This window comes from Apus apus, chromosome 13, assembly GCF_020740795.1.
Source record: "Apus apus isolate bApuApu2 chromosome 13, bApuApu2.pri.cur, whole genome shotgun sequence".
NCBI lineage: Eukaryota > Metazoa > Chordata > Aves > Apodiformes > Apodidae > Apus > Apus apus.
Genome location: NC_067294.1, coordinates 14,539,358 through 14,562,855, shown reverse-complemented (window position 1 = coordinate 14,562,855; position 23,498 = coordinate 14,539,358). Strand labels below are relative to the sequence as shown.

At 40.5% G+C, this 23,498-nt stretch overlaps 1 protein-coding gene across 2 annotated transcripts in view; it reads right to left on the bottom strand.

The window, feature by feature from the left end:
- Window positions 1-5,749: 5,749 nt before the first annotated feature.
- The window catches only part of TENM2 (teneurin transmembrane protein 2), a 600,962-nt gene continuing 583,213 nt past the window's right edge, over window positions 5,750-23,498 (bottom strand). For both annotated transcript variants that reach the window (XM_051631239.1, XM_051631238.1), the window contains 6 exons: window positions 20,418-20,593; window positions 18,640-18,875; window positions 14,059-14,355; window positions 11,806-13,420; window positions 8,772-8,902; window positions 5,750-7,642 (listed from right to left, as the gene is read on the bottom strand). In XM_051631239.1, coding sequence (XP_051487199.1) covers window positions 6,881-7,642; window positions 8,772-8,902; window positions 11,806-13,420; window positions 14,059-14,355; window positions 18,640-18,875; window positions 20,418-20,593 — 3,217 coding nt within the window. In that variant the 3' untranslated portion in view covers window positions 5,750-6,880. The remainder of the gene's footprint in view (window positions 7,643-8,771; window positions 8,903-11,805; window positions 13,421-14,058; window positions 14,356-18,639; window positions 18,876-20,417; window positions 20,594-23,498) is intronic.

Below are 23,498 nucleotides of genomic sequence, written 5' to 3'. Positions count from 1 at the left end.
AGGCCAACAGCAGGTTGTGTTGCATTAGGCAGGGCATCCCTAGCAGGTTGTGGAGGTAATCCTTCCCCTCTCCTCTCACCAGTGAGACTCATCTGGAGTTACTGCATCTGGTTTTGGGTGACCCTGTACAAGACAGACATGGACATGCTGGAGACAATCCAGCAAAGGGCCATGAAGATGATGAAGGGACTGAAGCATGTGACATAGGGGGAAGAGGCTGAGGGAGCTGAGGCTGTTCAGTCTGGAGGTGGCTCAGGGGGAATCTTAGCAGTGTGTATGAACATTGGCAGGGAGGAGTAATGGTGTGAGAGTCAGGGTCATCTCAGTAGTGCCCAGTGACAGGACAAGGGGCAACAGACACAGGTGGAAATACAGAAAAATCTGGTTAAACATAAGAAATACTGATTTTACCATGAGGGGGATTGAGCACTGGAACAGGCTGCCCAGAGGGGTTGCAGTCTTCATCTTTAAAGTTATGTAAAACCCAGCTGGACATGGTTCTGCGCCCTTGCTTTTAACATCAGGTTAGCATTACCCCTCTGTGAAAGCTAAATAAAGGAACTGGACTTCAACCCCTCCATCAGCTTCTACCCACACCACCCCCTTTGTAATAAAGGCCCTGTGCTGTGTCAGGTGTGAAAACTCTCCTCTCAGATGTTTTGTCATGGGCTTTTTAGTGGCCTGCTTTCCCCACCTGGGCAAAGATCAAGGCTTTAAGATGGGGATGTCTTCAAAAATGTCATTAGAGCCCACAGAGGCAAACAGGAATCTGGTTTTTATCTCTAGGAAGAACTTTCGACAGATGAAAAAGTCTGATTTAACAAGAAGAGCCTACTGAGTCATTGACTATTGTTGACCACGAGAAACAAGGTAGTTGGATTACTGATCTGTAGTACCGAGTAATGTTTCTTAATATTTTACTTTCATTTACATTATTGCTCCACTTACTGAAGTTAGGGGAGGGGAAGGTATTTTAAACAATCCCAAGGCCTGGCAGAATAGGCAATAGCACAGCCAACACAATTCTGCTGGCAGATTTTAATTTTATATGCAACCACAAAATTAGACTAAACCCTGCCAGAAGCTATCATCTAAAGATGTAAAACTTCTGGAAATATAATTTCTCCAATAGCAATGCTGTTGAGCTGCTCTAACACAGCACAGACAACACTACAGTGTACTGCCTGCCACCTTCTGTACTCATGATGGTTTAACTGCCACTTCCATTGTAAGTCCTGTTTGTTACGGATTTATAAATTGGCTGCATTCACTGGCTTCTCTCTGAAAGCTGGCACACAACGCTCTCTCCTGTGGTGTTTTTACTACATTTTACTTTATTACTTGTATTTTTATTTTTCTCCTTGGCTCAGAAGCACCATAGAAGTAGCCTGGACTCTAACCCCAGAACCATTTTATCTATGGTGGAGGCTAAGACACTGCACAGATATTTTAATGAACAAGGAAATAAGGGAAAGCCTAATCTGTTACATTAGATATGTATTTTGAGGAGCTACTGCAGAACTCCTGGAAAGAGGAACAGCCTGCTGCTGCCATGTGAGGTGCAGGGATCCCTAGGCAGGGCTGGTGGCACCTGCTGAGGTGCAGGTGAACTGCCCCATCAGCTGGGGTGCTGATGCCTTGATGCAAACCCCATGCTTTCCAGGTTAAGAGGTGGTTCTTGGGGCCAGTGGTTGCAGAGGCTGACCAGCCTGCAGCATGCAGGGTGTTTGCAGGCAGCCATCCAGACGTGGTGTGGGGGAGGCCGGCAGGGTCGAGTCCCTGCCTTCTCTGCCAAGCTGCTGCCTTGCCTCGGTCATGTGGCTGAAGGCCTCTCTGAGGTACCTGAGCACATCACTTCAGTGCTTCCCCCTCTCAGTTTTTGTTTATTTGTGGTGGTGGTTTTGGCAGTTGGACACGGTGATCTTGGAGATCTTTTCTGTGATTCTGTGGTGGTGGGGAGGCTGAGCTGGCATAGTGAACTCTTGGGCAGCTGAGAATAAAACTACCAATTTAGCCCATTAGCTCAAGGGATCCAGCTGGGAGAGCACTGCAAAGCAGGCTGTGGTGACCGTTGTGTGACCCAGTCTCAGCTGCTTGTTAAATACCTCTTGCTCTTTTCAGTAGCTCAGGGGATGGCTCACCTGTCAGGTGTTGCTGGACACTCAAAGTTCATGACTGTGACTCCAGATCTGTCCAGCACTGCTGCTTTGGGTTATTCAGAGACAGAAAAGGCTTTATCTGCACAGGGGAGTTTGGGCTTTGACACTAGCAGTAATATTTGACTTTCTAGAGCTCGTGGTCATGGTCAAACATTGCACTTTTCAACTAGGGAGATGCCAGACATACATGGCAAGGGAGAAAGAGGTGTTTCAACATTATGGACCTAAACAAGCAGTTACAGCATATAATGTATGTATACTGGTACCTACCAACAGCAGGAGCCTTTGGTGCCAGCCTCTGGCCCATGGCACCAGCACCGTGGCTGTAAAAAGTGACTGTAAGGCTGTAAGTTATCTCTGCTAATTCAGAGATCTAGCAAATGTCTTTTGCAGCTGCCTCAGCAACTGTACCGTGGCAGATGATGACCCTCTCAAACTCTTCTGTGAGCACATTGCCCTTGGCACTTGGTGCCACTGAGGTGAAGTGAGTTTGATTCCAGAGGAGTGGCAGCTTTTAAATGCAATTAATAAGGTGTCAACTAAGTAATCCTTGTAAATAAGAAACTTTCTGTGCTGCAGGGAAGGAACTGCCCTTGCCAGAAAATCTCAGAGGCAGATGGGTCCTAGTACCTCTTCATTACCCCACTTAGCTAAAGCCATTTTACACTTTACATCTAGCTAGGAAAGCCCTTTTCCCCATTTCCACATTGAGAATTGCCCAGGGACATCTACTCTTAAGTTTTCTATAGCTATAGAAGGTCTTGTTTTCCAGGAAAAAAAAAAAAAAAAAAATCTGTTTTCTGAGATCAAGGGCCTTGTGTTTAACATTTGGATGCTGTAGGACTTAAAAGGCCATCCTACCTTAGTTTGTAAGGTGAGCACTCACCTTTGAACAGATACACAGTTAAAATAAAGGCCACCTGAGGATATAACAGACCTTAACATGTGGTTCTCATGCAAGATCACCAGGTGAACGCAGGACAGTATGATAGGGTGACAGAAGCTTTTGCCTTTTTTACCCATGAGGATGTTGATAAAGCCCCATTCAGGGAGTTGCCAAAGCAGTCAGCTTCACACATTAAGACTACTTCTTTAAGAGTAAGAGGAGGGTATATAGCTCTTTTGTTCTTACAGCAGTGATGAGCCTGAGCTACTCAAAGGATAATCTTCCTTATGAGGAAAGGCTGAGGGAGCTGGGTCTCTTTAGCTTGGAGAAGAGGAGACTGAGGGGCAACCTCATCAATGTTTACAAATATGTAAAGGGTGAGTGTCAGGATGATGGAGCCAGGCTTTTTTCAGTGATGACCAGTGATAGGACAAGGGGTAATGGATGCAAACTGGAGCATAGGGAGGTTCCATGTAAGTATCAGGAAGAGCTTCTTTACTGTGAGAGTGACAGAGCCCTGGAACAGGCTGCCCAGAGAGGTTGTGGAGTCTCCTTTGCTGGAGACATTCAAAACCCACCTGGATGCGTTCCTGTGTGATGTGCTCTAGGTGATCCTGCTCTGGCAGGTAGGTTGGACTAGATGATCTTTCAAGGTCTCTTCCAACCCCTAAGGCTATGTGATTCTGTGATGGTCATGGGCTTACAGGTTAATACTACAGAGGCTGAATCTGTTGGCACATTGATTTCTGGCAGGAAACTCCTGAGAGGCTATATAATGCAAAGGATGGGAGGTGAAAACCAACATCACCAGAGCAGGGCCCCCATGCAGGTTTCAGACTGGCTCTGTTTGCAGAGCCCAGCATGTGCTTCTGTGCCAGCCCTTGCACTCCAGGTAGAAAGTGAGGGGGGGGGCGGGGGGGAAAAAGCTTCCTTCCCCACATTTGTTCCCATGGGAGCATTATGAGTCCATATGTGGGCAAGGAAGTGCAAGGAGGCAAAGCTGGTACCTCTGAGCATCTCGTGGGCAGAACTGCCATCATGTGGCCAAAATGCCCTGGAGTGCAAACTCAAGAGGCAAAACACCAGTGGTGGGGAAGAGCAGGGTGTGCCTAGGCCACCAGCCAAGTCCCAGGCTTTGGCTTAAGTCAGGAAGCAAAACAGTTTTTTCAAGCTGAAATGCAAGGTTATAAATACCAAATTCCTTCAGTCAGAACAATCCAATAGGAAAAAAGGAAACACACTCTAATGCCGATTCTCAATTTGATTTTAACTTTAGAAGCCTGTCCTTGGATTTGTGTTCACTCTGCAGACACCTCAGCTTATGCTGAGTGAGGTAGAAGGGCAAACCTATGTTCCTAGCTCTTGGGCTGGCCATGGGCTCTGTGCCTTCCCACAGCAAGGAGCACTTTTCAAGCCAGGTCCTTACACGGCTGCCCTTGGCCTGTCCTAGTCACAACATCGTTGGGGACACAGCCACAATGTCACTGTTAAAGTCACCACTTACCTACTCTCCTGAAAGAAGGATCCCTGTTCATGTCTCCTTGGCGTTGCTTAGGTTAATCACCTATTCCATACAGAAAAGCATAGGAAGGAGGAGAGAGGAAAAGCAAGAACTTAGAGTGGAACAGAAGAAACCAGTGTGAGGGGAGTGAGGAAAGGGAGTGTTATAGAAAGGAAAAGATACCTCAGTAAACAGGGGAAACTCAGGTGGGACCACAGGAGAGGAGGCAGTGTTTGGCTATAGCCACGACAGTCCAGTTATCTCCCCCATTTGGTAAGTGAAAAGCTCTTAAGAAGAGCCCCTAAAAGTCAGCTCTTTTTCCAGACATGAGAGCATCTAGTTTTTAGTCATAATTACAAAATACAGTAATTCTTCCAGTCTCTTTGATTCGCCACACAAAGGTTTTCTAAGTAACTGGACATGCTACAGTTCACTTGCTGAAAGGACAACACAGGTGTGAGGCTCTGGTCAGAAAGGAAGGGCTGCTGTTGCACAGCAAAAATGAGATGCTCTGAGTCAGCCACTGAACTTCTATGCTTTAAAATACCTTGGAGTGAATTAATGCCCCTAATCAACTCTAGCATCTCTGTCAATATCATGAATCATTAAAAAACTCATTTGTAACCCCAAAAGCAAAACTGTTCTCAAAATTAAGTAGAGCTCCCTAGACATATACTTAAATGAGATAAAAGCAGCAGGGCTCTGGATGATGGATGGTTCCCTTCTAACATCACCAGGAGTGACTGCTTAGGAGAGGGTCTTTGATCTTACCTCCAATTTTTAAATGTGGTAGAAATAAGCAATCTCCCAAAGAAGACAAATTTCAGGGAGATTTCCTGGCTCACAACACAGCCCTCCATGTTCCATTTATTATTATATTACTGCATTTTCAAACTGCCTGGATGTTACTTTAGTGCAATTAAACTAATTCCAGGACTGAGAAATGGCAGTTTGATGCTTGCTGGTGGTGAGGTGCAGAGAGGGAGTTTCTAAAGCATTTACCAGTTTCCTGCTGTGTTCTAAGCAGAGTTTTGCATGATGTGTATGTAGGTCTTACCCAGAGATCAAGGTCCAGCCCTCTGCAGAATCCGTGGTCTAACAACAGCAACCCATGTTGACTTAAAAGATGCTGTGTGCATTACGTGACAGCAAGAAACTAAGGTTTTTTCATTTTTAAATGATTTTACAATGGAAGACAAGTAATTCACAGGAGTTTTAGAGACTTTATTTATGTATAAACAATTTAAACACTTTGCCATAAATTATCTTTGCCTGTCTCTAGTCTTTGCTTAGCAGCAAATTAAAATTAATATAAAAACTCAATGAACAAGTCATACATGTATATTACAAAAAAGTTCTTGTACCAAAGTTCTTATTAGATTTTTTTTTCTTTTTTTTTTTTTTTTTCCTGTGGTGACTGTAATGTGATTGTCTCAGTTTCTCGACCAAACAAACACACTAATAATTTTTAAATCTGAAACAGTGATTGTGCCTTCTGGCTGATGTATGTACAGGGTGATCTGACGTGGTGCCCATTTGCAATAGTGTAACACAATGCCCACAGCTCTACTGGAACTGATACCAACAAACTACTGAATCTAAACAGACTACACCCTGTAACTGTGTTATACTGTCCACAATGGAAATCTTCAAAGACAAACAGAGTATGAAATTTATTTGTAGTGATTTATAGCCACCATTTTGAATGTAACTTTACACTCTGCCCTCTTTGAATAAGTTAAGCTTTAGGCCAGACAAGTGGAGGGTCAGAGTGCAAGTGTGGTTTTGTTACTTTTAAATATATTTTTCTTTACTATTTCCAGTGCTTTCTCACTTGCATTCTCATTGTCCTCCAGTTGCTACACACAAATCACCCGAAAGTCATGTTTTAAATGCACCTGTATTTTGCTTTAAATGAAAACCTCCTGGATATTTATCAAACAAACAGTCTGAATCATCTGTGTTTCATCAGCTGGTTAGTGAAAGTGGCCCACTTGGATTTCTTAGTTTGCTCACGTGTGAATGGAGTGAGGTAATACAACACGAGGCCTTCTTTTTGTTTTTCTTTAGACCCAGAACAAGTGGGTAATATTTCAGGGGTACTTTTTAATTTGTATGATTAGAGTTTTCAGTCTGGCTTTAGTCCACTTCAGGATGTGGTTTTTAATCACTTGAACAGTAGCATTTAACTCAAAAAATATGAGCTTTTTTGCCACTTACTATCCCAAAGTAGCTCAGCCTAGTGCCCCCATTTAGGTCTTCATCTCCTTAGGAGAGGAGATAACAGTTATGACTACTGATTCATCCAGCAAAGGATGACAGCAGGTTAATTTGTTACCTCTTTCCCATTTCATTCTGTCTTAAAAACTGGATGTTGCTGCTACTGTCTGCTAGCTCTGGGTACTGCTCCACGGGCAGGACATAATATCCCTCGTAACCTTGAACCCTTCCTGTGTTCAGAAGCTGCTGCTTCTCTCCGTCTGTCCATACGCGGCTGCCCTCTCGGCCATCCCGTGCCTTCTGCTGCTCTTTGGCCCAGGCGGATGCCAGGGCTCGCTGCCGAGCCTGGTCCAGCACTCTTGCCTTCTCCTCGTCCAGCGTGTCGGGGGTCAGTCCGTAGCGGATGTTGATCAGCAGGGTGGAATACTGAAACTCAATATTTGTAAACCTTCGAGTCCTCCCATTGATGAGGAGAGTGGGCTGGGAGACGGTGACGTTGACTCCACTCTCTAGGACCTTCCGCCCGCTGGTCATTGCAAGGGTGACAAGGTCGCCGTCAGCTGAGCCTATCTTGACAAAGTAATGGGTGTCCTTCCCCTCGATGCTGTAGTGCATTTTTTCCAGGTAGTGAGCGCTGTTCAGGACAGAGGCAATCTTTCTGCTGTCATCTGTGGCTATGCTGGAAATGCCAGTGGTTACACGGCCTTCCTTCACAGCAAACATGATTCCTTTCCCAATGATTGGAGTGGTTGTTGCGAACCAGTGACCTGCTTTCTCTCTAATATGGGCATGTAATCTTTTAGATATGACCTGTCCCTCAAGAGCCATGAAAGCTTGGTTGTGTCTTTCTGTCGCCTGCTGAACTCCTGTAATTAGCTGGGGAAAACAAAACACCAAAGATAAAAATCTGAAAATACTCATTTCAGAGACCAATATGAATCTTTGCTTTGCTTTCTTAACAGAAAGTAATGCAGTGAAAACTTCTATGCTATGGGAATACTAACGTCCATTATCCACCCCTAAATTCCCATTCAGAATTAAGTAAATACTCATTTGCCTAACTGTTTTACTATCAGTAATACCGAATAAAATACTTCTCATTAATCATCCTTTGTAGCATATATGTTCCTCAAATCTCAATTTTGGCAAATTACATGATGTTACAAGAATAAGTAAGACTCAAGTCTAGCACAATTTTAATTAGAGCCTAAACCAAACACGCACTTCTGGACACTTTTGCCCAGAGATTTCAACCAGTATATACAACTAAAATGCTTTGGGCTCCAAAATACCAAGCAATTCCTGAAGAGAGGATTTAGATTCTTAGATTACTTCACAGCCTGTGAAAGCAGAGTATTTAGGTTTACATGACCATTTCACTTGTCTTACCACAAATACGAAGTAAGCCTGGCATAGACTTAGTTCAGAATTGACCTAGTACTCTTCTTAAGTTAACTAAATAGGCTGAAATTTATTATAAAGGTGGAAAGCATATACCGTTTTCCACCTTACCATGACAAATAAGGAAGAACATTGTAACTGAAGTTAACTGGAGTAGCAAATCAAAGCCTCTCTGATAAGTGTCAGACAAAAAATGATGAGAAATCCTATTGCAGGGTGAGAAGTGGAACCATTTCTTAGCAGTGCAGCAAGTACCAACCTAAGTTTATTGCAATACGTATGTTATTAGGATGGTTTTACCAAAGGTACAACAGATGATAAATTACCCTGACAAAGTCTCCCTTTGTCACAGCTAATCAAGTTAATCGAGTTACAACTTGTTAATCAAGGAACAACTCAATAAAAGACAAACTAATGACACTGTAATTATGATAATAACAAAGGCTGGCAAGAAAGGCATATGTTCATTAGTATAAAATCTAGCTGTACTCTTATTTTACACTGAAATAAGTACTTGGCCTTCTGCTGTAACTACAGAAGAGCCAGCCATTCTGTTCATAGAGTGGGGCAAATTTATCAAGAAAAAGAACTTATTTCTGCCTACCTGTCCATTTTCACATGCTTGACTCTCAGATAACTCGTATGGTGGTGACACAAAGTACATTTTTGCTCTAGGAAAACCAGGAATAATGTTGCTAAGCTGAAATCCAAACATCACCAACCAGCTTTTGACATCTAAAAATCAAAAGTAAGCAGGCAAGTGAGAAATAAATGTATGTAACAAATACAAGAAATCAAACCATTTAGGAAATCCATCCTTGACCTTCTTAATTTCAGGTAGCAGCAGAACTCTATTTTACACCATGGCATATACCACCTCTTTCATTCTTCTTTCATTAACAGCACATGAATTATTACTTTACTGTATGCAATACTTGTCCCGCCTCTGACACCTTCTGGTGTCTCTCATGTAATCTATAAACTGTACTGTAAAATTATGTTTTATTAGGTTAGTACCCCTAAAAACACCTGCAAAGTCCTTTGTGAAAAATATACATCTTTTCTTTATGTCCTACTTCTAGTAGCTGTCATCAGGTCTCAGGAGGCTCCATTAAATGCAGTGAGAAGCTAGACTTGTAATTCAGATGTCTAAATTTAGGTACCACGAATATCCTCCCCATCCCTCCAGGCCCACTATGGAACAGCAGGGGTTGCATGGGAGGGTAACAGCCTCAGGAAGTTCCAGCTCTGGGTTTGACCAGTAAAACTGTGACTTCATATCTAGTTGAAAAATGCTAAGTAGCTAAATTAATAATGGTAATTCTCACTCAGCAAGTATTAAGAACTAATGATGTATTTTAGTTATCAAAATGATTTAGAAAAAAAATAAAAACCCATTACTCCATTTTATATTTCTGTTTCTGTGTCTCTTTTCTGGCTATCATGGAGCTCAGAAGCAGTGTGGGAGTATGGCCACTTCTAATTTGATTTGGACTTACGTTAATGACCATTTTTGTTTAAAAATCTCTCCTGTCTTTTCCAGTTGCCTTCTCTCCTCCTGGCCTACTATGGCTCCTGGTGCTGCTACTGCCACTGCTTCCCATGAGCCAAACTCCATGTCTGAAAGGAGACAAGACTGTGGCACAGCAACTCTGGATGCGAGGGTCGCTGGCTGAATTCCAAGCACTCCAGGCAGGTGCCTGCAGCAGGTAGGTGTGCAACAGGTTCTGCTTCCTGCCCCCAGACATGCCCAGTGCTGGCAAAGCTCCTGCCTGTGCTTAGGGATCTGGGACATGCTCAGCCACAGCATGGCACCCACTTGATGTTGAAAAGCCTGTTTCCCCAAAATTTTCAGCAGAGGTACAGCATAAAAAGTGTAATGCTTCCTGGTTGTGGGCATTTGACAGCACAAGTCTTCTTTTGTTAGCCGTTCTACACTAAAATAAGTAATAAAATACCCTGCTTCTATGAAGATATTTGTATGTATCTCCCATCACACAGTGCCCAACATATTCTTCCTCTAGCTTTGGACAGCACAGGGTTACTGCTCCTTTTTAAGGCTTCAGGTTTTTTTTAATGGTATAATTGTATCTCCTGAATAATTCACTTCAGCTGCCCTAATTCCACAGAAACAGAGGAGGATGTATATCTAAAGTAGTTACTATTTTGCTTAGCTAATGTGCTTTGCAGCACTGCACTTGCTACAGGAATTCCTTTTCAGCAAAACCTGTGACTAAAGCAGTTTCTGGGTTTAACAGTAAGGGTGGATTGGGGGGGGGGGTTGTAAGGAAGTGTTGGTTGGTTGGTTTTTTTAAACTATGACAAGCAAGGTGCCACCATCGCCACTTCTTGTGCATAAAGTATCACCTATGATATATTTTTACAGATTGTATGTTATACCAAATTGCAATATATCTTCCTACATTTCATCCAGTGGATGGATAAATTGTATTAATGCAATTGCAGAACCTAGCAAAATATCATAAGTTGACACCAAAAATCTAAATCAAAGTGGTGGATGAAAATGGGACTTTTGTTGAAATTAGGACAACAGAATTTGATCCCAAGGTACTTTCTGTCACCAGTATTTTTACTCTATCTTCAAACTGCAAAGTGGCTAGAGTAGAACCTATGGTGTGTTACAGATTATTATGTCCCCAAGTACTAATGAAACCTGCTATTTTATTGGAAGGATATGGAAGGATTTTCTTTGAAGGAAATGCACACTTTTCTTGAAATTAAAATTACTGCTAAAATTAAGATAGCTCCTTTTAAAATTGGTGTCACCATTCTAATTATTGTATACTGCATATTCAGTTCTGAAAAAAAGCTTTTCCTGAAGACATATTAATTACCTTTCTTTTTAGAAATTGCCAGCAGCTAGTTCAAATACTGTGTGATCTTGCTAAGTGAAAAATTATTACTAATTACAAAGAGGTTACAAGTTTTACACAAATCTAACATACACAAGCAAAACTATTGTTTCTTTTTCTCTGCTCTATTCATTCAATACAATTTCTTAAATCTTTAAGGAGAAAACAATTAAAAAAAAAATCTAGATTATTTTTTTAAAGACTACAGACTGCATATTAAAAGTGAAATGGAAAAATGAGGTTTAATTAAATCCATTCTTGGTGTTAATTCATAATGTGCCCATGGGCTCCGTCAGCAGTTAATTTTGAAAGTAGCCCTGAAGGGAAGAGATGCTGAGCAGTTCTAGTTCCTGATTCTGCAACTAACCTGCTAAATATTCTTGTAGGTGACCTTTCTTTACATAAAATCAGAATGAACACATCTCCATACAGTACTAGTTCAATAGAAGGAGCACTATGGCTGTACTGAAATGAAGTATTTACACAAAATGGGTTTTTGGTTGTTTTTTTTGTGTATATTTTTTTTTGCGGGGGGAGGTTCCTCCCCATAATTCATCGTGGCTTCTCATTTAGCACTCTTCATTTGGGGAGCAGCAGTATCAAAGAATCAGGACTAGCCAGCCCTTTTCATAACACAAGATGGAAAATGGCTCAACCTTGATGGGAGAATTCAGGGATGACTAAGTAAGGAGAAGTCTTGACTCCCTTTCCCAAATCAGCTTCCCAACCGCAGTGTTATTTATAAGAAATGTAGTGAAGTCTCACCTGTTACATAATTCTTTAGATCCAGTTCATTGCTGAGAGGGTTGTTACTCTTGAACATGTACAGATTGAAAGGAGCAGGTTCTTTACCAATGTTTTTCCACATGGTGTAATCAGGAGATGTCCAGCGTCCAGCCAGGACATCGTAGTCCCTTTGGGTAAAATGGACAAGTTTGGTTAAAGGATCATACAGCCCTCCATGGAACCCAATAACCAGCTGGAAATCAGGGTTAGAGTCATAATAAATCTCCCCATATGCTGTGTACTGAAGCTGTTTGATCATGAGGCCGTTGATGCTGAACACAGCCAGTGGAGTGCCTGTGTTATCAGAGGCGACGTAATATTCTTCCCCGCTGCTACTCTCCATTGCAAAGAGGTGGCCTTGCAGGTCATAGTACAGAGAGGTGATTTCTGAATTGGAATGATTGTAGACGTGAGTCACCCTGGTTGGATTGTGAAGATCAGCGTAGAAGTACTGTAGATGATGCCCCAGGTTAGTCTTACAGGATGCCCTTCGGCCAAGTCCATCATAACGGTACTGAACACTCCACCCATTTGCTTTGTTGTAAGCTCTTGTTAAGAGTCCTTTGGAGTTGTAGTCAAATACATCTGAGCCTCGCTGACACAGAAATCCATCATCATCAATTTTGTATGGTATGTCACCTAAACGTGTAATCCTGTCCCTGAGGTCGTAGCGCAGAGGCATCAATCGGACGCTGTTCCCAGGGTTCAGGAGATGAAGGTTTCCATTCAGATCGTAACTGTAACGCCAGGTTGGTCTGTCGTTTACTGCCACGCTTTGCAGTTGCCCATCTCCGTCGTAATCATAGGTGTACTTTGTTGTGTTGGCATATGGACCAAGCTTCAGCTCTCTCTTGGTTACCCTCCCCATGCTGTCATACTGCACAGTCATCCAGTACATCAGGGATCTGAACATTTCATATTGAACTTCTTTAATGCGCCCATGGGTATCAAAGTGCTTACTCAGTGTCATAACTGCTGTAGTAATAATTTGATTTATATCATAATAAATAACTCCAAATTTGCCAAAATGCTCAACTTTGCCAGAAATCTCATCGTAACGGTACAGATCAACTGGAAGAGGTGTCTCACTGATTATGGGTTTGATGCTTGCAATTCGAAAGCTGTTATCATGGTATGTATAATCAAACCTTGCATTGACCATGCCCTCTTCAGAGAACCTGTAGATTTGTTTGTCAACCAGAGGACCAATTTTACGATAGCGGATTGTACAAGAAAATCCTCCACTTTGCAAATTCACCATCTTTAGGACACCTGTAGTTTCGTCATATCCAAAAGTAACCGCAGTGCTGTCATAAACTATTTCCGATAATTTGGATAGCTTTCCATACTTGTAGAAGACTTGTCGTCCAGTACCTAAAAATGATGTTTTCAAAATCCTGCCATCATCACTGTAATCAAAAATCACGGACGCGTTGCTTTCGGGAGGGTTATAGATATTTCTGATGTAACCAATAGAGGTGTGGGTTGACATGCTGTGCCGGGCAACGCTCGGCATGGTGACAGCGTGAAGTCGGTCTGAAGGATCATACTCAAAGATGTACTGTCGTTGGCTCTGAAGCAGTAGTACCATCGACTACAGGGACAATGATTAATACACAGTTACTAGCAGCATGTGACCTCTGAGAGGGCATTAAAGAAAAGTTTACTGAAGAAGCAATAACATTACATGAATAAAAATAAAATTAGGTCTATTCGTTAGGGGTACAAAGCTGCTCAGGAATATTGTCAGCTTGTCAGATGCCTCAAAGAACAGAGGGGGGAAATAATATTTAAGATGCTTTTATGACTTAAATGGTTTAATTAGGCTATATAAAAATGCATTGCCATATTTTCAATTAACAAATAATGATTAGAGATTTATTACCTGTTTCTACTTGAACCTTCTGTCAGGTTTAGCCATGCGTTTTTGGTCTTAATTAAGCACAATTCATTGTGTTAGTTTATGTCATTATAAGGCAGCCTAACTACTTTTAGGAAAATATCAAAAGCCAAACCATGACCAAAGTATTTCCTATTAAAAATCTGTCAAATTCAGTTTACTCATGGAAAAACAAGGAATTTTGAGATGAGGTGCAAAAGGTTTCTTAGCAGCTGGAACACGTCAAATTGTAGATAATTTTGTGTGCATCTTACATACAGAACTTAAAATGAAGCTGAATAGCACTTTGTCTCTCTGTAGCTAAGGTCAAAAGGTAAAAGAACATCACCTACCTTTTCCAGGTAGGTGTAGCTCCAAACTTTCCCATCTGAAAACATGCGGGATATGATCCTGCCTTGCTTATCAATATCTGTCCTTTCACTCATGGCCCCGCGCTGCAGCCCGGCCAGGCGCCCGTTGAAGAAGTAAGACACGTTGACAGCAGCCAGGCCACTGCTGGGCAGCCACAGGAAAGGCCGTCCCAGCTGGTCGTAAATGATCCTCAGTGTGAATTTACGGTGATCATCATAGATTTTTTCTGTGCGTATGTTCCGGTCGTAATCAATGGATAGTAAATTCCTTCCGTGCACCTGTGGAATGAAGAAAAGCTGCACTCAGTGAGCAGTGGGCACTAGGCCTCTAGGGATCTTCCATGTGAAAATCACATGTACAACACAGAACTTAATTTCCCCACATTTTGAACAAGTGTAGGATGTCTTCCTATTAACTGGCTTTTGCTTTCTACTTCTCAGTATATTCAAATGTGTAACTGTGAGTGTTTTCTTGGGACATCTCCCATCTCCCTGCAACTCAGGAGCTGTAATCTTGGAGAAAAATGCTTCCCTTATCTGTCAGGACAGACAGACATACTGATCACCCAGGTCTTAAAGTGCAGAGTATTAGCACTTAGAGAAACAAATTATTTTGCATAGAAGCAGTTTTTCTACTTCTGCCATCAGTAGTTCTTAGCCTTTTTCCCTACAACAACTTCTGTTGTTCCCAAGAACAACAGCAGAAATCATAATTTTATGTCTTCATTGAGGTTTAGTGACTCAGGTTCTGTAACTGCAACACTCTGCTTATGAACTCATTCACTTAAAGTTTTCTTCAGTTACTTTCCAAATATTCCGTAGTCCCCCAGCAACCTGATCACTTGGGATGGGTTTCATTTCTTCTGATTAAAAATCCTGATCCTATAGGCTGGGAAAGATGGACATGTAGATTTGTGAAAAAGAAGTGCTATATAATTGGGTTAAATATATTTTTTTTTCCAGTTACAATTTTCAAAGTACAGTATAAAGTGTTTCAGTCCCAGATATATTTTTTTCTTTTCTAATAAAAGAGCAAAACAGAGACAAAGGAGTGTGGGAATACCAAACGGATGGGCTTCTAGTGCTATAGTGAGAGATACAGGAATATATTCACTGGAGGCAAAGCCACAGATTTCAGGCTAATCCTCTAATCTGATAAAGCCTCTTAAGTAATTTAACTGCAGATGCATCATTAATAAAGAAGAAGTCTTTAAATTAGATATAATTTGAGAGCAATGACTACTGGAAAAATACTCATCGGTTTCTGGGGAATTTGTTCTTCAGCTTATATTTTACAGTAGCTTTGATTAAGCAACATTTTCTCTTATCCAAAATTGAACTGCACATCAAACAATATGTAAATTAACCTGGAGCCTTTCTTGAGGACATGAAAGTTGTTCTGAGATATTTCCACTGGCAGGGGTAAACACAATTCCCAACCCAACCAACTCTGTAGGAATTCAGTTATACAGAAAGCAAATTTAAAATGAATATGATTTTGTGTTTGTAAAGAAGTAATTGTTTCAAATTATCGCTTATTATCTTAATTTTTTCCATTAATAAAATTTAGCTCTTTAACAGTTTGCATTTCCTCAGTGGGCAATCATCAGAAAAAGCTCTTTTCTGTAAGTTTCCTGAAGGTTATCCCAGCAACAACTTTTCCAGCAACTCAAAAGATAGGATTCTTTTTTTAAAACACCTCGGCAAAACAAATAATATCCTGCTCTCCTATTGTAATGGAAACAAAGCCAAACTCAACCTCAGTACTTTCTCAGCTTGTTCACTGTACTATGTAAATGTAGGATCAATCCTGGTGATAGAGACATAAAAAACCTTCTCCTTGTGGGATGAAAGTTTGTCCTGGTCTGAGGCAGGATAGAACACTCCATCACAGAGCTCTTGGGGAAGCAGAAGAAAGCTTTCACTTTTCAAAAACATGTAGCTATGGTATTAAAAGGTTAGTCTATGACTGAAAGAACCTGGGTTCTTATGAACAGGCAGATATTGTAATAAGAAGAACAAAAGGAAAGTCTTTCAAAAAGATTTTAGGGGTTTTTTTTGCCTTTTTATGTTTTTGTTTTGCTTTGTTTTTAAATTTTGAAGGTTCATAAAGCAGTTGGGATTGCTGAGGTTTCCTCCCTCCATTACAGAAAATGCAACTGTAATCTGCATGTAGGAAAGTCTGACTCCAGGTATTCTCCCTTTTCTCAAAACCATTATAAAGGTTATTAGTTTTTTTGCTATATAAAACTAAAGTATTAGTGGTTTTTAAACGATTACCCAGAAGAGCTATGCACACACAAAAACAACACTTGGTGAATAAAGAAGCACCTCTGCTTGGATAATTGAAGAACTTCACTTTGATTGGTAAAGTAAGCAAAACCAGGGAGTGTAATTGTAGTGTCATATTAATTATATAGAAACCCAAATGAAATTACTGACTCCTACTCTTCCTGGTAACGCTAATAACACTATTACAAGTATCATGCCTGAAGCTTTCTCTTTTGTTCCACTGCCTACATGCACAGTGGGTTTTTCACTTGGCTGCTGCTGACCAAGTGGCTGTAGGGACAAGCACTTTGTGCCTTAGGTAAAGGTCTTGCAGCAAAAAAATCACTTACGTGTTGCTGCACTATAACAGAAACTCTTCAGAGGGAATCTTATCAACATTTTATCTGAAACTACTGCAAGACACTGAACGTGTGGGGCATAAAATAGTAGTGGACAGTAAGTGGGATAATAATCAAGGTGAAGTGCAGGTCTGTCTTCCTGGGTTTAATGAAGTCTGCCTAGGCTTTTGCAGGGGCCCAGGCGTGCAGGTGCTATGTGCCTACAGCATGGGTGAGCAGAGCTGGGGGCACAGGTAAGCCGCACTACCTGAAGAAAAGGTGTATCACAGATAACAATAATCCCTTTTGGTAATTCCTGATGCTGAATTGGGATTCAGGAGCTGGCTCCACACGCCCTGTCACTGGTCGTGTCAGTTCCACAGCGGTGCCCCCTGCTCTGTGCCAGGACGTGCCACAGCTGTCCCAGCTGCCACAGCCTCCCCTGCCTGCCACCTGCTCCCTGCAGCGTTCCAACACACTTGCTCTATTTCGTTCACTAAACAATTTATAAGTATGAATTAGAATAAATGAGATGCAAATAAATTCTATGCTTTCTCCCTCATTTTCAATTTTCATTTTCAGTCCACTCAACCTGCTATAATCTCATAGTGATTTTCATTTAAAAGAGCTAAATGGATATGTGATTATTGTTACAGGAACTAACACTAGACAATTAAACGTTGAGGTGTTGCTAGATAAAGCAGTGTTTTGATTTGCAGAAACACGATGCAAGAAAAGCCATATCAGGCAAGATTTCAGCTCTGAGATGTGTTTAACTTCAGCTAATTACCATGAGTACCTCTATTCAATTTTTAATATTGAGAGTTAACATTACAGCAATTTCATTTCAGGGTCCTATTTATTTTTATTTTGAACACCTAGTCAAAATGCAGAGCTGATCTATTTTCTACTAAAAATCAACTTCTGCAGGTCAACACATCAAAAATCAATTACACAGCCATGAAATTTAGTCATTAAGAATTAGCTGCTAATCTCATTCTATTTTTTGTCTAACCTTACCCCTCTGCCCAATAGGTGCATTTGGAGGATTTGTGAGAGTAAGGAACCACTTGTTAATTCAACACTGTGAATTAGATGTTAAGCAACAGGAAAATACCAAAGTTTAACATCCCAGTCTTACTATTTTTTGTAAATTACTACATAATTGTTTGCATATATGGCATTTAATGCATCATCATGAACACATATATATATATAGTAGTATGTCATGTCCAGTGATGTTGAAAGAATTATTGAAAGAACCAGGACTTGATCAGTGCTACATTTGTTTTGTGCCCTGGATGTCAAAGCCTTTCCAAAACTGTAAAGAAGCATCCAGTGAAAGTTCAGATAGCTAAGGAGTGAAAAACAGGGCAACTAAGCACAGAATGGGATTAATCCAGCTGCAGCAGATCTTGAGTTAGGCAGGGGATGGATTACACAACCTGAGTGTCTTTCTTATCCTATGTTTATGGCTTCATAATTATGGCAATTATTTTCCAATCGTGCCATTTGGGAAAGGGAATAAACACAATCTGCCTGTCTCAATGAACCTGTAGGGAGATTTTACAGAAGCAGAATGTTAACTGCTCAAACTGTAATTGTGTTTGCTCCCCAGGACTAACTGGGGTAAGTGTGCCATAGCATTTTTACAAATGGTGAGTGGTTAGATTTCCCCCCCCAGCTTCAGAAGCAGGGTGACCTGCAGCAATATTCTGGGTATTTTTACCAACCTCTTCTGGAATACTTTTTGTAATGAAGCTTCTATAGCTGATTGCAGCAGATGATCTCATGCAGTTAACTGACCTCTCAAATACAGACTGTCATACCACAGACAATCCCAGAGTTAAACATTTTTAACAAGCAAAAATAGGAAAGACATATCGTCCAAAACAGAAAATTAATTTTTTGCCCACAGAAGAAAAGATCATTATTGTAATGACAATCTACTTACCCTGAGCTTTCTTCCAAACACAGTCACTTTGCCTTTAATCTGTTCCTTCCTCAGACGCCATTCAATTGAGTTTAAACCATTTTCCATTGGTAGAGAAATATTACATCGTCCTATGGTGGGAGTCACAGTCCCAGCCAGGACATGAGGCTCGCTGTGAAAGCTAATGCTCATGCCATTGGCATACATCACTCTCAAAGTACCATTATTACAGAGCTGGTAGCTGTTCCTCACTTGATCTACAGCAATGATAAAAAGAAAATAATTTAGCTACTCCAGTCATGAAGAAAACATATAGCTTAATTTGATTGGTTTTTTATTGCACTCCTGTTGATGTTAAATGAAGTCAGCCTGCAATTACCATTTACATGGTACTATGGTGGAAATTACAGATGTTACTGATTCATGTAAAGAACAGTAGTGTAACAGTGAGCCTGCAGAGAAATACTGTGTTTATTTCATTATGTTTTCCCTTCGGTTGCAATTGTGAATCAAAACGCACAGTGATATGTGTTCAACCACGTAATTTATTTCTAATATGAACAAAAACTCCTGAAAACTGAACTGCTGGATAAACAATAAACAATTAAACTCCAGGACGAAAAAAAAAAAAGGGAAAAAAAAGACTGCTGGACTCCTCATGAGTGGGAAGGAGTATACATCTCTTTCCCTCTGTTTAAAAACCATCTCCAAGCAGAGGCTTTGTACAGAATTCCAGTTTGGCTCTAAATCCTCAAGGTGTGACGCTCCAGCAATGCAAGCTGGCAGCTGCAGTCCTTCACTTCCCTGCCTTCCTGCCACCCCACCAGAAGAGCACCAGCCTGATGTACACACCTGGCCTTTTGGCTGTTGGAGAAGAGTTATAAAAATAATCCCACACTTGTATGGCTGAGCTGTTTTCCAGCTCTTTGACACAGCAAAGTCCATTCTCAGCCAGGATGGAGAATCACAGTGCAACTGTCACCAAAGCATCAATACTGGTCTGACTGAAGGACAGCAGCTACATAATTAATCATCTGGTATAAGCGAAGTACAATCTTTGTAACCAGACGTGTCATGGTGCAATAGCCTATAAACTGACATTTATGTCAGGAGAATACTATTGTTTGATGATGGCATTCTTATTCCAGTGACATATCTTAATTAAAAACCCCCCGCTACTCAACAAATTCCTTTCAATCTATCTTTGATAACTGTTTTTGCTTCATCAGATAATACAAACATTTACACAAGCATTTAACCCCTTTGTTGCTGATCTCTCCTGCCATCCCTGGGCTGTAGCACTTCTCAGAAGCACTAACTGTGGCACAAGATCATCCTCTGCCTTGGTTGTTCTACATTTTATTTAATGGTGCTGTGTCAATTTGGAAGATTTCATTTCTATTATTAGAAGGCTACCTGAGCCTCTCTCTCCACAAGGATTTCTCCAACATTCAGCAGTCAAACTGCATCTCTGTGGCACTGAAGTCAGAACAAATTTTGCAGTGAAGTACAGAGAAATTATGCGAGTGGGTAAAGTGAACCTGACCCAAGAGGTAACGGCAGGACTCACACCAGCAGATAATGACCATATATATTTGTCACAAAGTATGATTGTGAAATGTCTCTTACCTGTCCTGAAGACCTGTCATTTTAGGAATGAGCCTTATGGGAATTTTTCTTGCAAACCTGATGCTTTTTGCCCCTGCTCACGAGTGTACTAATGACACAAATCTTTTGTGAATTGCTTTCTCAAGGCATGTGTGTGGTTAGGAGATGTGCTGAGAAGTGTGCTTTGGTACCTTGAACAACTGTATAGGAAGCCTCCACAGAGGAGAGATTTGTGATGACCGTGACATCATCATCCCGATTAGAATTCTCAATGTCGATGGTAATGGACTTTTCCATCTCTCGATGAAGACTAGTTACCACTCCAGTGGGACGTGTTACATTGGTCAGACGCCCTTCATGATCATAGCTAATAGAAAAGTTAGTGAGAGCAAAAAAGCATGAGGATATATGTTCATTTCAATACCCGATGTATTAATAATGCACCACAACTGTGCGAAAAACCCAGAATGAAACAGATTTTCAAGAACATCCTGGCCATAGCTACTTCTCTGTTCTTGAAAGAGACTATAATGATGAAATAATTTTTAGTGATGCTGATCTCAGCTGCATGAGTGTAAATCCAGGCTAGCATCTTTTAAATTATTAAATTATTTAGATTATTACAGATATACAGAGTGATATTTGGCTCAAACAACTACAATTAGTAAATTATAATTTATATATAATATAGAGTTATATGTATATATAAATTTATATAATATATATAACAGTTGCATTTTACTCTAAGGAAGTGGACTTAAGATGGCTACTACAATATACAATTACATACACTGCACATTTGCAAGTGAATACCTAGTGGAAACTACTAAGTATGGTTTTAAGTGACATATCAAGGAATAACCTTGCCATAAGACATTAAAAAAAGACATCAGCTTGAGAACATAACTTCATTTACATCTTATCTGTGGTACTGAACTGCGTTTTTGGGTCATTCTTTCGGGTCATTAAGAAGAATGATGAGAAGTTAAAGCACAGGATAGGTTGGAGTTGCACAAAGGGCAGCAGTCAGCACTCAGAATATACCTTTGAAGATGAATTAAATGCTCCAGAGGCATAAAGATTTAAGGAAAAAGAAAAAAAGCTCTCCAGGAGTTTATTGAGTTAAATTTATTTAGAGGTATAAAGCCTGAGGAGGGGGGGGAAGGAATGCTGCCTGAAATGACATCATCCTGTTTCTCCCTTTCCTTTAGTATGCTATATTTGTGTGCATATGTACGCTAAAGAAGCAATCCCTTGGATCTTAAGGGCAAGAAATGGGGACCTGAAACAAAATCAGTATTCCGGTCTGGCACTCTGCTTGCTGCAGTTCTCTACTTGTGCAAGAGTCTCTCACCCAGCCGCTACCAAAGCACACATACTTCTAAACAGCAGAAAGGCAAGAAAAAATGTCCTGTGTAGATAAAGGGAAAAGTTTAGGTAGAGATTGAAACCAACTGGTCATCCTTCGAACGCGGAAATCCAGGGAGCGGGAAGCCTGGAAGAGAACTGGTAAATCCATTGCACTGCCTGAGAGTAACAGAAGAGAAGAGGAGCACATTTAGTATCTCGGAGTTAGCAGAGTTCTTTGGGCGTCGTGGTTAGCTGCAATGATGAAAAACAATCAGTGCTTCCAACATGACTTTTTACAATTAAAGCATTCAGAAACCTCAAAGTAGGCCACCTGAACTGTACAGCATATTCTCAAAATCAATACACAGACTGGCTCCTCAGTTAATACAAACACAAAATATGCCTTTCCAATCCATTGCAAATGGTGGCACCCGTTCAACTGAATATTGGGGAGAAAGGAAAGAAAGGACCTGTGGAGCAACAAGCCTTACCAGAACCAATGGAAGGATTAGGCAAAGAAGTAAATCAATAAAACAAAGCGTCATGCGACCTAAAAGGGACCAATAATACATTGTGTTCATTTAAGCAGTTCAGGATCAAATAAAGATAAAGCAGCATGATTTTTCTTAACAAAAGTCACAAATTTCTACCTATATATATATTTACCATATGCACAAGGTATTGGATAAAAGATAATATGTTGAGATACTCTGTGAAAGGGGGTTTGGTTAAGTCTATATAAAGGTTTCACAGAAGAATATTAAAAAGTACTCATAAGGTACAAATGAGGGAAGAGCTTGATCCAACAAGTATCCATCTAGCAAGGAAAAGCAAAAAGTACAAAAAACGGGCAGTTTCAAAAATCTCAAAGGTTAATAATAAGGAGATACACCCTAAGAGTCTATATGTGGACTACTTTGGTATGTTCAGTGATTAGTGGAGTGATGAAGAGAATACTGAGGTGTCAGATATTACAGAAGAGACAATGTTATTTAGGACAAACTAAGAAAAGTCTATGAGTGGCTTCAGTGTGACTATGCAGAGCTTGGTGAACAGCCAGAGAAATGGTTGGAGAAATTCCCCATCAGCAAGTATATTTTAAGCAATGCAAATGAGACATTAATTTAAACTCTTCATTCACGTTGCTGGGTCTTTAATTAACCCGGGAAAAATTACTGGGATTGCTGTGGGCTACTCCCTGAAAAGCTCTATTCAGAGTACAAGGATAGTCTAAAAGGTAAATATGGATGAGGACCTTCACAGACTGAAATAGAAAATTAAAATATTCTACTGCTATTTCTAGAAATCAGTGTTTTGCCCCATGCTATGGGGTGTATTTCCCAGTGCTGGTCACAATATTTGAAGTCAGCAATGGCAGAGATGAAAAGGGTTTATAAGCAAGTGATGGACACATTTAAAGTGATTCATACAAAAATACTCTCTATGAATATCTGCAGACAATTTAGTTTATGAGCTACATATAATTAAAAAAATCACTACTTAAATGATATAAACACATTGCAATACCAATGTATCAAGAAGGCATTTCTACATTCCCCATTACATCAATAAAATCCTATTAAAAATACATTAAAGATAAATAATTTTAAATTAATAAAACAGAAACTTAGGTACTACAAAATTTAGAAGTTACTGAGGGGTTTTAAAAAAATATTTGTATTATGTGAGAGCAAGTGCTTAGTACAATACAACACTGAGATATTTATCTGAATAATAAGAATAAATAATAAGGATGTATAGGAGTTAAATTGCTATAAACCTTTCTTTTTTGTGACATGAACCTGGGTCTAATTAGGTTAAAAAAGAAAATTTTGAAATGGAAAATATACTAATTGACCTGGGACTTCTTGGTATCTTCTTCAGAAGCAGCCACTACATATCACAGTCCATGACACAGCACT